Source organism: Mytilus edulis, chromosome 6 (genome assembly GCF_963676685.1).
Source record: "Mytilus edulis chromosome 6, xbMytEdul2.2, whole genome shotgun sequence".
Taxonomy (NCBI): Eukaryota; Metazoa; Mollusca; class Bivalvia; order Mytilida; family Mytilidae; genus Mytilus; species Mytilus edulis.
Genome location: NC_092349.1, coordinates 2,044,458 through 2,059,024, shown reverse-complemented (window position 1 = coordinate 2,059,024; position 14,567 = coordinate 2,044,458). Strand labels below are relative to the sequence as shown.

Sequence of the window (14,567 nt, the reverse complement as noted above, 5' to 3'; positions counted from 1 at the left end):
CGTAGTAGTACGTATTAGTAGTAGTACGTAGTAGTAGTAGTAGTAGTAGTAGTAGTAGTAGTAGTAGTACGTAGTAATAGTAGTACGTAGTAGTAGAAGTACGTAGTAGTAGTAGTAGTAATAGTAGTACGTAGTAGTAGTAGTACGACGTAGTAGTAGTAGTAGTAGTAGTACGACGTAGTAGTAGTAAAACTATAAGTTATAGTTGTAGTAATAGTGTTGTGGTAGTAGTAGTAGTTGTAGTAGTATTTGTAGTAAAACTTATAGTTATCATAGTAGTAGTAGTGCATTCGCTCTCACCCAATGTTGAATTTACTAATCCCAAATTCCTCGTATTATGTCACTTACACACCATGTTACTATTATTATGCTATAACAATTATTAATGATACAAAATACTCAATTTTGAACATGTTGATAATGAATCATTCATATCAATATAAAATGGGTTATTTCTACAACGGCTGGCAATAATACAGTACTATCTGTTTTCCAAATATATAAGCAAATTCAAAATTTGTTTTACGGTTTCAGTAAACTATCATTTTGCAAATATAAAAGAGTCCATTTCTGTAAATTGATAAGGGTATTAACCAAGATATTAATGTTTCTATCATCCCCATGTGCGTTTTGTTTAAATGCATTTTGAATTAATGTGTGTATACGCATTTGGCATATAAACATTGTATCACGGTACAATGATGAGTTTATGAAGGTACTTCAAGATATGTTATTTATTGGACATTGTTTTACGTCTCTCTTTTTATATTAATAATGTATGTACATTTTGTTAGAGATCAAATTTACTCGTGAAGTGTATGTTTATTTTTTATTTATTTTTTTGTAAATATAAGATACAAGGGGAACATTTTTTTATCGCGGATAACCGTTTTGATTAGTATTTTTTAGTGCGTCTTTCTATGTTTCACTACAGTCAACTGTGTCAGTAAATGGTGATTGTTAGCTCCTGTTTGAACGTTTAAACCGATCTTTCTTCAGTGGGTTTTGTTTATTGATGTGGTTCATAAGTTTTTCTCGTTTCTCTTTTTTTTTATATAGATTATACCATTGGTCTTACTGTTTGATTGTTTTATACTGGCGCCCGTTATAGATTGATTTTGGGTGTGAGTCGAAATTCCATGTTGAAAGCTATTCGTTGACCTATAATTGTTTACTTTTTAGAATAAATTTACACATTATTACTTGGATGGATAGATGTCTTATTCGCTCTAGTCATCATACCACATATATATATTTCTATTAACACCCTTCGTTAGTGTTTACCCAAATAATTATTGCAGATAGTTATTGGACATTGAAATTTGAGATTAAAATACATTAACAACAGCTAAAAATCAACACGTTGGTCAAGTTTAATTAAAGGACTGTGAATATGTTATGTTCCTATTTATTCGAACGATATTTGTTTCTTCGAGAAAAAAAAATAACTTGATCTTCTCAGAAGTAAGACGATAGTTGTTTACCTTCTTTTACATATGTGTGAATTGTAAAGCGTCTAATGGTATTATGTCATATTGTATTGTAATGTAATATACACTGATCACAACTATGACATTGATTACTATATATAAAACGTATTTTGAGGTGTTTAAATTAACGGGAAGCATATTTTAGAATAGTGTAAAATGCACAGGTGAATACCTCTTGCTTTTATATCTTTTAGTATACTGACATTATTAATAAATTATAGTAGTATTTGATTTTTAAATACTATTAATTATTCTTTTGAAAAAAACAAGGAAACGTTTCAGGGAATGTTGAAAATATGCAAACATATAACATGAATAATATAAGATCCGGGTGCGATATGTTCTCGCTGAGTAGAGGACCCGTTGGTGACCTAGGACTGTTTTCTTCTCTTGTCGGGTTGTTGTCTCTTAGAGGTAAAGGGGAGGGTTGAGATCTCACAAACATCTTAACTCCGCTCCATTTTGAGAATGTCCCAAGTCAGGAGCCTCTTTCCATTGTTAGTCTTGTATGATTTTTAATTTTAGTTCATGTTTATGTTTTGAACGGTGATAAAGGCTTATGTGAAGAATTACTGCTAGACACCACTTATCAAACCTACGTGTACAATAATAAACAATACTACAGGTGCATGCATGTCGTATCAAAATTTATCTGTAGCAAATGTGCCTGAAAATTACATCAATTAAGATATGTAACATCGCCTATCATTTGATTCTGTAGGTCACACTGCTAATTATATGTACCATAGACCGTAATATGTGCCTGCAGGTCACATCTCCAAATATCTGCCCCATATACATGTACATCTATATAAAGCGAAGATGTGATATTATTGTCAATGAGACAGCTCTCCACAATAGACACAATGACACAGAAATTAACAAAACAACTGAAAGTCCCCTTACGGTGATAATAATGAGCAAAGCCCAAAAAATTAACGGTCTAATTTATGTGCAAAATAATGAACTCTGTTCCATAGCCCATCATAGGAGCCTTTAGGTCACCTCACCTTATATATGCACTATAGCCTATACTATGAGCCTGCGGGACATAGATGATACTTATCTGTACCTCAGGCTATAAAAGTACCTGCAGGTCACACTGCTATCTGTATGTACCGTAGCTCATTATAGATGACTGCAGGTTTCCACAACGGAAAAGTGATTGTTGCATGCGTCAAAAGTTCAAGCGGCCGGGTCAGCCGAGATAAGCGATAAGATGTATATGTGCCTGCAGCTCCCATAGCGTCTATCTGTTTCATAGTTTATAGGTAACTTGAAGTCATACAACTTTGTACCATAGACAATCATAGGTGCCTGAAGGTCTTACTGATATTTATCAGTTTTATTGGCTATCTTGTGTGACTGCAGTTCACATTACCATATATCTGTACCATAGTCTATCATAGTACAGACCTAAAACAGGGTTACATAATGCACTACAAACTGCTCAGAGTCTGAATAGACCATAGTTTGTGCTCGACCAGTAAAATCACAGATTTTACTCGACTAGTCTTGACGTTATCTCGGCAGTACTTTCTTAACTGTACTCGACTTTACTTAATAGGTCTGATTCAGTATTTGATTATCTCGGTGTAGTCTGAAATGGTCTTGACCAAGGCTTGAATAGTCTCGACATGTTTTGACAAGTTTTGACTTAGCATGATCAGTATCGACCTGTCTCGACCTGTCTCGACTAGTCTTGACCTTTGAATTTAGTCTTGACTGGTTTGAATCAGCCCATTTAACTAAATTAAATATAGGTCTTACAAAATTCCAGGATATTTGGTAGTGTTGGTTCGTTGCTGTGAAATAAAAGAATTTAATTAAAAGGTAAAAAAGAATTGATTAAATCCAGATACTAGTATTCATCTTAAATTATTTCTATAACTTTTTCAAATTAACTTGGATTTTGATACAACTATCTGAGATATATTTTGATCTAACAAAATGCCAGGTTTTTTCGGTAGTTTGGTTTATTGTTGTCAAATTTGAGGATTTCAGTTTCAATACACACACTGTACAAAAAAGGACCTTTGATTTCTTAACCATCAAGTAAACCTTACAAACTGTACCCCTTTACTGTCAACTCCCACAGGCAAAGTTGACCTTAGATGGTTGGGCTAGTCTATTCATAAAAAAAAAGATGTGGTATAATTGCCAATGAGACGACTCTCCTCAAGACACCAAAATGACAAAGAAATAAACAACTATAGGTCACCGTACTGCCTTCAACAATGACCAAAGCCCATACCGCATAGTCAGCTATAAAAGTTAATTTTTTTTTTTATTATAATAGCTCTATAACGTTTTGCGTCCTTATAAATCCTTGGCTTTCAAATATTCGCTTATGAGTGTTCTACATGAAGGTTTATCAAGAAAAGCGGTCAATATGCATGAAATGTATAATATGTTGTTTTCACTTTTCAATAAGGTTTCTTGAATTATGTCCAAAATATTAAAAGAAAAATGTTAAGACAGTCAAAAGCTGTAAAAATTACAAAAAAAATCAGTAAATTAAATTAATATCATCACTGTACCAATCAGTAAATATTATATGTAATTACTAAATTGATAAGTAATTACAAGTATTTACTGAATTGTTTAGTAATTACATGTAGGTCCTAATTTTATCTATTTACTGTACTATAAAATTGAGAATGGATATGGGGAATGTGTCAAAGAGACAATATATACATATATATGTCTCTGGTTAACATAAATTTCAGATTTAAAAATAAACCAGTTAAATATTACATGCTATATATAGATATTGGCAAATTCCCCTTTATGCGTAATAAATCACTTATTCAGAAATAAACTTTCCAACTTTATATATAGACTGCCACACAATCCTGTGTCCATAGTGTTGATTGTTTATGTTTTGTGTACATGTACGTAATAACTGTATTCAGAAAAAAACAAATTAGTTTCGATTCTGTATTGAACATGTGAGTATGTCAAAATACACATGGTTTGTCAATTTATATCTAGAAAATTGATTATAATTATATTAGAAATAATAACATACACATAGTTACATACATTTTAATACAGTATTGCATTCCTCACTGTTTTACATGAATGTCAATAAGTAAAATGTAAGAAAATACAAAACATTTAGTCTATTTTTATAGAGAAAATTAAGCATATACTTCAAGAAGCGGGAACATACAGTTTTGGTTCATTTCTTTAAAAGATATTTTTACTCAATCAATAAGTTAAAAATATGTGTCGAATGGGATAAACAGAAATTGCATCAGATCAAACTCCGAAACAGTGGTGACGTTGCTTCACTAAACTATCATGTCAACGTAGCGTAGTAAAGAGGACAGTAACCGCTGTTTCTGAGTTCGGCATTATCTATGTATCGATTATAATGTTATCAGTATATTGGATATTTTACAATATAAATATGTCAACAATGTTTTATCTAGTACATTTGTTATGTTTCACAAGTGCACAGATTATCGGATTTTCTACACATTGATATCGTTAAACATCAGCCGCGAGGCACAATGTGAAACCTATAAGCGAGTGAGCTTTATACATTGTGTCGAGCGGCTGATATTTTACGATATCTATACGACGAAAACCATTGTGACGTCGCAGATAATGCCTGCTCTCGTCTCAAGGCCGTGAAACGAGAATAACATAGCGACTGAGCAGGGTTATATAGGCATATGGTCCGGTCAAAAGACGGAGTTAACGTATTAGACGTCGCAAAGCCGTAATATGCAATTTTATTATAATCTGAGCGGGGAGATACAGACGGACTGAACATCAATAACTTATCACTTTGTTTAGCAGCGACGTAGTACACCCTCTAAAATCCTTATTTTCTAAATACCACACTATACACAAGCAATTTAATTTAATTAGATATATAAGATTTCCGCCGCATCTGGGTGCAATAAATATATGGTCTGATAAATAATGACCATTTTGTGACAAATCTGTTTTTGCTCTCAATGAAATGACGTAATAAAATTGAGAGTCTTTTTGTCAAACAAATTAATAAAAGATTAAGATAAATAAAAACTACAAACAAAACAAACTTTAATGTCACTTATGAAGTTATCAGTGGTAATTGTGAGACGCTGGAATAGGTAATGTCCATGCTTCATAATCTAAGATGGAGTTTTGAAACTTTGATTGACTATAAGATTGCTGATTTTGTCATATTTTCCCGCATGTTCGCTGCATTTAAACAAGCATTCTAAACTGCCTTAAAGTTAGATATAATTTGACAAATCTATGTATGCTCTCAATGAAATGGCGTTGGTAATAAAATATAAATTGTAAATTATAAATGAAAGCTTATGCAGTTTTCTGAATTTGGAAAACATGAAAATTTTAATAATTTTCTCAGCTGCTGATCCCTACCACAAAAGAATGTGTAAGTTAAGTGCGAACTCCCTTTTCCTCTCCCCAATAAAAGAGAAGGGAAAAGAAAACATTTCAACAACAACAACGAAAAACGAATTGTGTAGGTTGCACTTTGTAAATACAGCTGTTTCACAAACCATGCCTGTTTTGGGAATGTTAATAGTATAAATACACATGTGTGAACTTTCCATTCAAGGGTATATTTTTTTAGAAACGAACATAAAGTTAACCCACCCAAAGACGGTAAATACCGAGGGTATATGTTTAACTACAGTACAACCTCAATAATGACAGTAAAATGTAATGAAAGATAAATAAAGATTATCAAAATGTGACATAAAACTCAAATAAATGGACGCAGCGGGGAAATTCAGCACCCGGAAGTGTTTCTAAAAAAACAACGTCGGTTAAAGCTTATGTCTGCAGCATATGAAAATCAAGCACAATTCCTCTCGTTAGGACTTTAGTGTCATATCATAATACAATATATGAGCAGAACATTACCCAAATCTTGCCAACAACTTGTTTTATAATAAAAACTAAAATGTTTATTCCTGATGCATAGACCATATGAGTGAATGAATATAAATACCAAAATATGTAGTAAACAGAGTTATTAATTAACAACATAATGTCATATACTTCAACATTTTTAATTAAGGATTGTCTCTCCTTATACATTCAATTAGCATATAATTCGTATTAAAACAATCCGTAAAACGTTATTTAATATACATGTATATATTGTATATACTGGCAAATTTCCCTATGTTCATAATTAAATCACTGAAGTAAAACTTCCTAACTTTGTATATACTTTTTAACCATGTTAACACAATCCTGGTGTCATAGTTTAAGTGGTATATGTACGTCATATAATCATATGATTTTTCTAAATTTAAACAATATTCAACAATACTTAGTTTCGATTCTGCATTGAAAATGTGAGTAAATATTAAAAGTGCATTGCATGTACATTGTATTTATGTTCATGTAAAAAGTTGCTCATTTTAATCGTAAAGAAATAATATCATTATACATTTCTATTTGATTCCTCACTGTTCTTTACGCTGAAAGAGTAAAATGTAAGTATAAAATCAAAATACACACTTTTTGTATATTTCATTGTCGGAAATTGATCTCTACCTTAAAGAAATAATATAATTTAGTTTTTATTCTGCAGAGTTCGAGTGATACTCATTACCTGAATGTAATTGAGCAAAATGTAAGTAAATCAAAAGACATTATATAGTTGTGTGTATTTCTGTGTATTATATTGGCAATAATATTAATGAAAAAGTAACATACAAAAGTCATTGGTTTCGAATCTGTATCGAATTCTTACAGTATATTTAATTTCATCTGTGTTGTCTTTGTCGGTCAAAAAAGACTGTCAATACCAAATCTTCTCTAACTGTTTTTTCTAAATTAAAAATAAAAAAGTTAATTGCGGCCGATTATTTTTCATTCTTTTAGTTTCTCTTTTGTTTATTGTTATTTTATATTCGATAAATGATTGATCTTCCAATCACAAAACACGTTGTTTACGTCCAGTGGCATACATTTCACACATATTCAGTCCGGCCATGAACATTAACAAATGTTTGATTCTAAAAAGTTATTCTACTGGTATGAACTATCTTTGTTTTGTTATTGTCAAGCAATAACTTTAAACTCTCTACAACATTGTTAGAGCATCAGATCTTACTTTATCTTACCTCCTATACATTTCTAGGAATGTGATTGGTTAAAAGCGCCCTCGTGGAGACCGTGTATATTTGATATTAGGTTAGTAGGGAGGCGGGGCTTATCTCATACACGGTTAGTAGTGGAGTTATGTCCGTTAATATTCCTTATAAGGTAGTAGGGAGGCGGGGCTTATTTCATACACGGTTAGTAGTGGTGTTACGTCCCTTTCTAAAAACAAAACGGTACTGAGAAAAAATCTTAAAGGTTTCAACAGACGAAGAAAGTGATGATTAAGATTGAAATAAATTCATAAAACACATTTAAACCTAACAAGTTGTTATTGTTGGTATCTGTTTTTGTAGGATCAATGGAAGTAGTTTCTTAATGCTAAAAGTATTGAAGACTTGCTCATTTTGATAGGACACTAGTCTAAATTTCACAAGTTAAGATAGTCGGTAAGATAAATTCGTTACATAGTGTGCTAGTGACCTAATACGGTATATATGGGGTCAGTAAATTCCATATGGGGATTCGAGCTTCTTCGCTCTCACCCCATATGGAATTTACTGACCCCATATATACCGTATTAGGTCACTAGCACACTATGTAACTAATAATATTATGCCTGAGAATATTTCTAAATTAACATATAGATTTGTATTCCTTTTATAGAATGCAGAGAAGACTAGCAGATAATATAACATCTGATCATTTATCCTGTCCTATATGTCGGGACACTTTAAAAGATCCGAAACTATTACCATGTGACCATTCGATATGCTTTGAATGTTTAACCCAATTGATAGAATCAACTAGACGTTTTAACAAATTCTCGTGTCCTGTGGATAGACGCGAGATTACAGCGTCATCTTATACCATATCAGCAGAACAATGGGCTAGTTCCTTTCCAACAGACGAGTTATCTCTACTGCTACTCCAGGCTATATCAGGTGATACAAAAACGGAAACAAAACCTAAAGATGGTATACTATGTTCCGATCACCCACAAAACTTGTGTGACTTTTTCTGTTTTGGGTGTTATAAAATTATATGTTCCGAATGTGCTGTTGAGAATCATAGGGGTACCGAATGTAATTGCAAAAATTTCAAAAAGTGTGCCGACTTAGCAAGGGAAAAATTGAGAGATGCGTATGACGAAATAGAAAATTTAATAATCACCGGACAGGATATTGTCTTTAAAGAGATCGACAAAGATCAATTATTGGTGCAATCAAGGCAGCAGATAAGAAGTACTATTTACAAATTGAAGACAATTGTTCAAGATTTTGAGAAAATGATAAATCGAAAATGTTTAGACATATTGAGCAAAGTTGATAGCGTTACAAACGTAGAAGAATTGAAGAAAAGAACAGAAGGAATTGTTAAAGATTTAAAACGAATCCGTGATGAAGTAGAATTATCAAAATCCCTGACTTCAACTAAAGACATTTTGACCGTGTTGTCAAAAATTCCGGAAAGTCTGCAGAAAAATACGGATCTGCTTTATTCGCTTGCGGTATCAGATAATCCAATTGAGCTTAAACTGGAACTAAACGAAAAGTTTCTGAATTTATGTGAAACACTGATTGATCAACCGATAGGAACGGTTCATGTTGTTCCTGCTGATGCAGTCGACTTCGAGGACACAGAAGCCACAGTATGCAGCAAGCGCATCAAATTTTCATCAGACGTTTTACCTCTTCGTGCATTAGAACTTGACCCGTTTCTAGCAATTCAACGTGATCCGAGTGAATCAGAAAATAAAATAACTGCAAGATTTACAGGTGTAATTATTCATGGACATTCCATAATTGCTATAGATAATGCAAACTTTAAGGTACAAAGATTCAGAGACACTATTGAAAATCAATTCATTGATGAAGTTCTGATTCAAGGTATATACGACATCACCAATATCCATGAAAACGACGATGTCTTAGTTACTTCCCCTGGGAAACAATCGCGTCTTATCCGTTTATCAACTTATAACAGTTTGAGTATTATATCCGAAAAAGTAACTGAAAATGCGTACTTTAGTATCTCTCAGTTGCCGGATTGTACTTTTGCAGTCATTAGTCATTCAAGTCCCAGTGGTGCTTCAAAGAAAAGAGTTAACTTTGATTGGTCACGTGGTGTAACATCGCATATTGACATCATCGACGTCGATGGAAATGTTCTTAAACATTTTAGTGAAAATTTTCTTTGCGAACCAAACGAGTTTGGAGATCCTTTTATCATGCCTCTAAAAAGCATATGTTGTCTTCCAAATGGGAATATAGTAGTTAGCATTGAAACTAAAACCAACAGTTTTATTTCTTGTTTCAATCAAAATGCACGCGTCAAATGGACATACGATTTAAATGACACCCCAGAAGGCGTTTGTTTTGATGATGGTAAAATATATGTATTCTTACGTGAATCAAAAGCAGTGCGTGTTCTGTCGGTTGATGGTGATTTGAAACCAGTGTCAACATTAAAAATTCCTAATTACTTCGGTGACGGAAATAGTTTAGTCGTTGGTCGAAATCTGTTGTCTGTAATAGATAAAACAGAGTTAATAAGACTATATAAATTACAATCATGTTAGAAATAAATAAAAGTATCAACTCGTTTACTCATTGGACGGCCTTGTTGTCGAGCAAAGTAGAAGTTGAGTGCATGAAATTTCAATAATGTCTTACTTTAATATCATAAATCATATATTAACACAATCAAACTTGTGTGCAAACATCTATTTTATTGTTTATTGTAATCAATAAACATAAAATGACTTGTCAGCAGATCTATCAAATGCAAACGACAATTGAAATTCATAATTTTAACCGTCGAATATTTTCAAATTATTTCTTTGTATAATACACTGTCCATAGTTATCCATTTGTGCTTTTTTAATTACTGTTGATTGATTAGTATAACAAACACGAAACACAAAATATACTTATACATATATGTTTAAATAGAATCTTCGTAGTTTATAACATTTTAGTTAAGTTCTATGTGTTGCCTTGATAAGTTTGAATAGTTATCAAAGGTACCAGGATTATAATTTAGTACGCCAGAGGCGCGTTTCGTCTGCATAAGACTCATCAGAGACGCTCATATCAAAATATGTATAAAGCCGAACAAGGACAAAGTTGAAAGCATTGAGGGTCCAAAATTCCAAAATGTTGTGCCAAATACGGCTAAGGTAATATGTGCCTGGGATAAGAAAATCCTTAGTTTTTCCAAAAAATTCAAAGTTTTGTAAACAGGAAATTTATAAAAATGACTACATTATATTGATATTCCTATCAACACCAAAGTGTAAACACAACAATCATGTCGAGTACTAGAGTTGGAATGTCACACACAACATGCACACCATTACATTGCTTTGTATAGAAAAATAATAACCATAACCAGAAGTTTTACCTCATTTTACCTGTTTACAAACTTTAGTTATCAAAGTTTCCAAAACCTTTTATAGTGGCACCAGATAAAACAATGCGTTAATGCTTTAAAGACATATGCTATTGATTCAAATAAGTTTTTTTGCAATATTGAAATGCTTACAACTGTGAGAGTAAACAGATTTTTTCCGATCCCTTTAAAACAAGAAACCGGATTACGTACTATATTTAGGTGGTATTACACTTATCACAAATCTTTAATAAACTGCATTCGATCTTGTTTTGTTTTTTAATTAGATTTACTAGTTATTTCAAACATAGTGTCCAATATTGTCAATCTCAGTTCAATAGTTTAAGATAAATCAGTATAATATGAGCTGCTTCGGATAAAAATCAACCTTATGCAAGTGCATATCAACATGTACATGTAAAACACTTTGATTGGTTTTGGAACATCAAAATACAATATTAAAGATGAATGTTGGTCTGTTTGATATGGTTTCTACAGCAATTCGATTTCAATACAGTTACAGATTTTGCATACAGACTTTTTCAAACTGAAATAAGTTCGTAGATGCATTGATAATGACTAATATTCGTTTGCATAAGGTCGATTTATATCCGACGCAGCTCATATCAGACGACATTACCATGAAAACGTTTTGAGAAGAATTTCTTCGAAAACGCCAAATCACGCCGCATGAAAATGATCAAACGTTCTTTTCATCAGCATAAATCATTTGAATATTATACAAAGGTTACTCTGAGAATTTAAACATCCCAATAGCACATATTTTTCCCCATTTGTCATGAAATTGAACTGGCTAGACGAAAAAACTGATTTTTTTAAAAATAAACTGAAATACATGTTTTCATTTTCTTACTAGCAAGAAACCGGATTTGTCGTAATATGTTCTTGTTTTGGTGGTACACATCTAAATACCAACGCATATGTTTTGACTTCGACAATCCTTCTATACAGCGAGTACTCTCAAATCGTACGCTTGTGATGATTTGACCTGTTGACGAGATTAATTATGTTTTTTTGTTAATCAATGTCTGCTTGTTTTGTGTTATATCTCGTTTCCCTTTTTTATATGTACCATCTTTGATAAGTGTGTAGTATTGAGATAAATTGTAACTTCTGGTCTCGTACTAAGAACAACAAGTTTAATATATATCTAAAGTTACCTGTGGACGTTATTTTATTCAACGCCATTTTGTTTAAGGTTATAGTTGTCTTCTTGACAATGTATTCATATTGTATTTATATGTGTCATATGTCAAATCTTTTTGTGCAGTGTATGTTTACTTGGTTTTCTTAATATTTTATTTTTTTATCGAGTTTAGCCACTTTAATTGAATGTTTATAGTATTTCTTTCTATGGTGTAAGGTTGTACTACTGTTTGCAGAATAGATTGAATGTTGGCGACTGTTAAAACGTTTGAACCCACTGCATTGGTTTGCTCATGTACAAAGTCAGTGATTCATGAGTTTTCTCGCTTTTCGTTTTTAATTATAGATTATACCTTTTTTTTCTTTTTTGAATAGCTTTACACGGGTCATTTTGGTGACCTTTATAGCTTACTGTTCGGTTTGAGTAAAAAATTCGTGTTTGACCTATAATGATTATTTGTATCAAAAATTGCAACGTGGATGTCATTGAAGAGTTTTTCATTGACACTCTTATATCTATTTAGACATGTAAGAGCCGTATTTAGTATTATGTTCTATTAGATACTTTTCTATAACATAGGTGCTTGTTTTAATCAACCGAAAGCAGAGTCAATTACACATAAAGAGATGGCTGCACATTTGGAATTCAAAAAGTAATGCGATTTTTCTTTTTGTTGAGTTAGTCAAGTTGGGATTGGGCTAATTACAAGACTAGGTCTCCTTAAGTAATCGGTTGAACAGTATTTAAAAGATGTAAAACAAATATCATAAAACGTTTTTGTTTATGCTCATTACCGGATCATGCACTCTGTTCTTCGCGTCGTTTGTTACAAAAACAAACAATAATAATTAACTAATAGGTATAACAAATTATTTTTTAAGTTGTATCAATAATTTGTTATATCGATTAAATACTATAACCTAGTACAATGGCTGAGAGTTCCGTTTTTATTCCAACTAACTATTTGTGTGGAATATGTGAATCGAAGCTGTATAATCCTAAAATATTAAAATGTTTCCATGTTTTTTGTCTTCGGTGCTTAGACCAGTTATCGGACCGTCCTCTTCCACATAGAATAACATGCCCGTTATGTGAAAGTGAAACTTATATATCTCTGGAGGGAATCGATCGACTTGATGACTATAAATATTTTTATCATTCGGCAATAGAACACTCTAATATGCAATGTCAAATGTGCGATAAAAGCAATATGGCTACTTCAATGTGTAAAGATTGTCAGGAATTTATGTGCAAAGAGTGTAATGATTACCATAAAACTCATAAAAAGTGTATAAGTCACAACGTAGTCTCTATAGATATACAAGGGAACGAGACTGTTGTAAATGACAAAACAAATATGCAGGTCGCCACCATCGAACAAATGTGTCAAGAGCATTATAAATACTGTCGTCCGATGGAGGAATTTTGTAAAGCGTGTTTAAAACCAGTTTGTAGTGTTTGCATGTTAGGTTTTCATAAAGGACATAAAACAGAACCATTGCAAACAACTGTTGCGAGAGCATGAACGTCATTACGAGCAGCGTCAACCGCATTAAAATCACGGCTACCGTTTCTCGAATCCCTTTTAAAAGAGGCTTCTTTTGAGGAAACAAAGTATAATAATCATATTAGCAACACAAGGATAGAAATAAAAGAAACTTCTGAGCGACTGAAACAAGACGTCTGTAGAAAAATTGATGAGATTACATTGGAAAATATCTCTAAATTGAATAGCATGGCACACACAGATAAGGCGGTTTTAGAATCGTATAAAAAAGAGGTGACCAGATCTAAATTGGCTGCCATTGGACTCCTGTTTTCGACCGATAACTTGTAAGAGTTTGGCGATAAGATTGATCTCATAGAAGCGTTTACAGAACTTCAAACACGCTTAGCCCACTATAAATATAATTATGGAGTAATAATGCCTGATATTTTCGAGCCCTTGATGAAGCCTGGATCAATCACTACCTCAGGCATAGATTACCTTAGCTGTATTTGGCAAAACTTTTAGGAATTTTGGTTCTCAATGCTCTTCAACTTCGTACTTTATTTGGCCTTTTTAACTTTTTTGGATTTGAGCGTCACTGATGAGTCTTTTGTAGACGAAACGCGGGTCTGGCGTATATGCTAAATTTGATCCTGGTATCTGTGATGAGTTTATTTAAATCAACTTTATGAAGTAGTAGGATGCATTGAAAGGGGAAAAAGGCCTATGACAAATTTGTTTATCGCAGTTAAACAACAACATTCATCATATCTGGTGGACAACGATAAAGCCTTTACAAAAATAAGATTATTTAATCTTGATTTTACTGTCAATTCTGTTGTCTGTCCTTACGATACAGATGCAATGTTAGTATTGGCAGACAGTGAGTTTAAACTTGTCAGCGCGAATGGTTCGTACAAAGACTTTGTTATTGTTCAGTATG

The 14,567-nt window shown here is 32.5% G+C and overlaps 1 protein-coding gene across 5 annotated transcripts; it reads left to right on the top strand.

Annotated features, from left to right (window-relative positions):
- Nucleotides 1-4,334: 4,334 nt before the first annotated feature.
- Nucleotides 4,335-10,238, top strand: LOC139526921 (uncharacterized). Of its 5 annotated transcripts, none has more exons than XM_071322095.1 (3): nt 4,335-4,441; nt 7,063-7,104; nt 8,241-10,238. In XM_071322095.1, exon 3 carries the CDS (start codon nt 8,242-8,244, stop codon nt 10,153-10,155), a length of 1,914 nt encoding a protein of 637 aa, XP_071178196.1. In that variant the 5' UTR covers nt 4,335-4,441; nt 7,063-7,104; nt 8,241; the 3' UTR covers nt 10,156-10,238. The 5 variants fall into 5 exon arrangements, with proteins under 5 accessions (XP_071178196.1, XP_071178194.1, XP_071178197.1 ...); XM_071322097.1 differs by lacking the exon at nt 4,335-4,441 and adding an exon at nt 6,761-6,823; XM_071322093.1 differs by lacking the exon at nt 7,063-7,104 and having other exon boundaries at nt 4,341-4,441.
- The last annotated feature ends 4,329 nt before the right edge of the window (nt 10,239-14,567 follow it).